Source organism: Rhododendron vialii, chromosome 3a (assembly GCF_030253575.1).
Source record: "Rhododendron vialii isolate Sample 1 chromosome 3a, ASM3025357v1".
Taxonomy (NCBI): Eukaryota; Viridiplantae; Streptophyta; class Magnoliopsida; order Ericales; family Ericaceae; genus Rhododendron; species Rhododendron vialii.
Window position 1 is genome coordinate 30,834,831 of NC_080559.1, and position 1,049 is coordinate 30,835,879.

The 1,049-nt window shown below is 39.5% G+C and overlaps 1 protein-coding gene across 1 annotated transcript; it reads right to left on the reverse strand.

The window, feature by feature from the left end:
- LOC131319877 (brassinosteroid-responsive RING protein 1-like) lies at positions 1-819 on the reverse strand. The gene has a single exon (XM_058350307.1). The coding sequence runs from the start codon at positions 725-727 to the stop codon at positions 164-166; it is 564 nt and encodes a 187-aa protein (XP_058206290.1). The 5' UTR covers positions 728-819; the 3' UTR covers positions 1-163.
- Between the last annotated feature and the right edge of the window lie 230 nt (positions 820-1,049).

The window sequence follows — 1,049 nt, forward strand, 5'->3', positions numbered from 1 at the left end:
TAGCATCAAAGGTTCAACTACCGGTTGATATATATTATTGAGATTTTAAACCTCCGAGATCTATTGAACAGCGAAGCAAAAGCCTCGGTAACAGTTAGACGATATATAGTAAAAAGTCCGATACGGTTATCTAGCTACTACATCATGGTCGTCCAATCTATTATTACTGAAATACAAAATCCTCACCAAACAAGTAAATCATCCTCTCTCTCCTCCACTGATCTCCGCCGCACTTGAGTACCTCTCCCTCATCCTGATCATCTCTGGGCAATAGCTTAGACCTGCACAGAGGGCAGGTCAACTGGCCTTGATCAATCCAACCATCAAGGCACTCCTTATGAAACACATGACAGCAATTGCCCAGCTCTCGCACCTCATCACCCTCACTCATGCACTTCAAACATACTGCACATGTTGAATCACCACCGCCATCCTCTTTGCCACACCGGTAATATTCCATAACCGGCAATTTCTCCTTGATCGATCCAGCCGCGAAGTACTGGACCGGTACTTGCACTAAAGAAGGAGATGGGGGAGCTGACTCGAACTCGGCCTCCTCGTCTTCGGATTGATCATAACCTGTTTTGAACGAGAGATTGTTCAGAAGGAAGGCGAATTTTGAACGTTTACTCGGAGAAGAAAATCCCATGATACTGGAGAGGAAGAATTTCAAGGGATAGTTGAACATAGAGCTGAGAAAATTTCCCCAAAGTGGTATAACCTGCATTATTAATTATTGTTGGTGCAAAGCGTACCATTCTAAGGACTGGTATATATAGGAAGAATGCGAATTAACCCGGCCCATAAAGCAATGAAAAGAAAAATTAAGGCGATGAGGCATTGTTTGGCCTAATAAGTTAAATGGCTCTCTTTTTTTTCTTATTCAAAAAAATTTCGCATTTGTTATTTTTTGTCTTTATTTAAAAAAATTAGGTTTTGATCACAATTTTTTACTTTTTAAATTCCTCTCGTCATGACAAAATAATAATTTACAAAAAATTGATAAAAAAACTAACAAATACCAAAAAAGGAGAGAATAAAGTCAATGG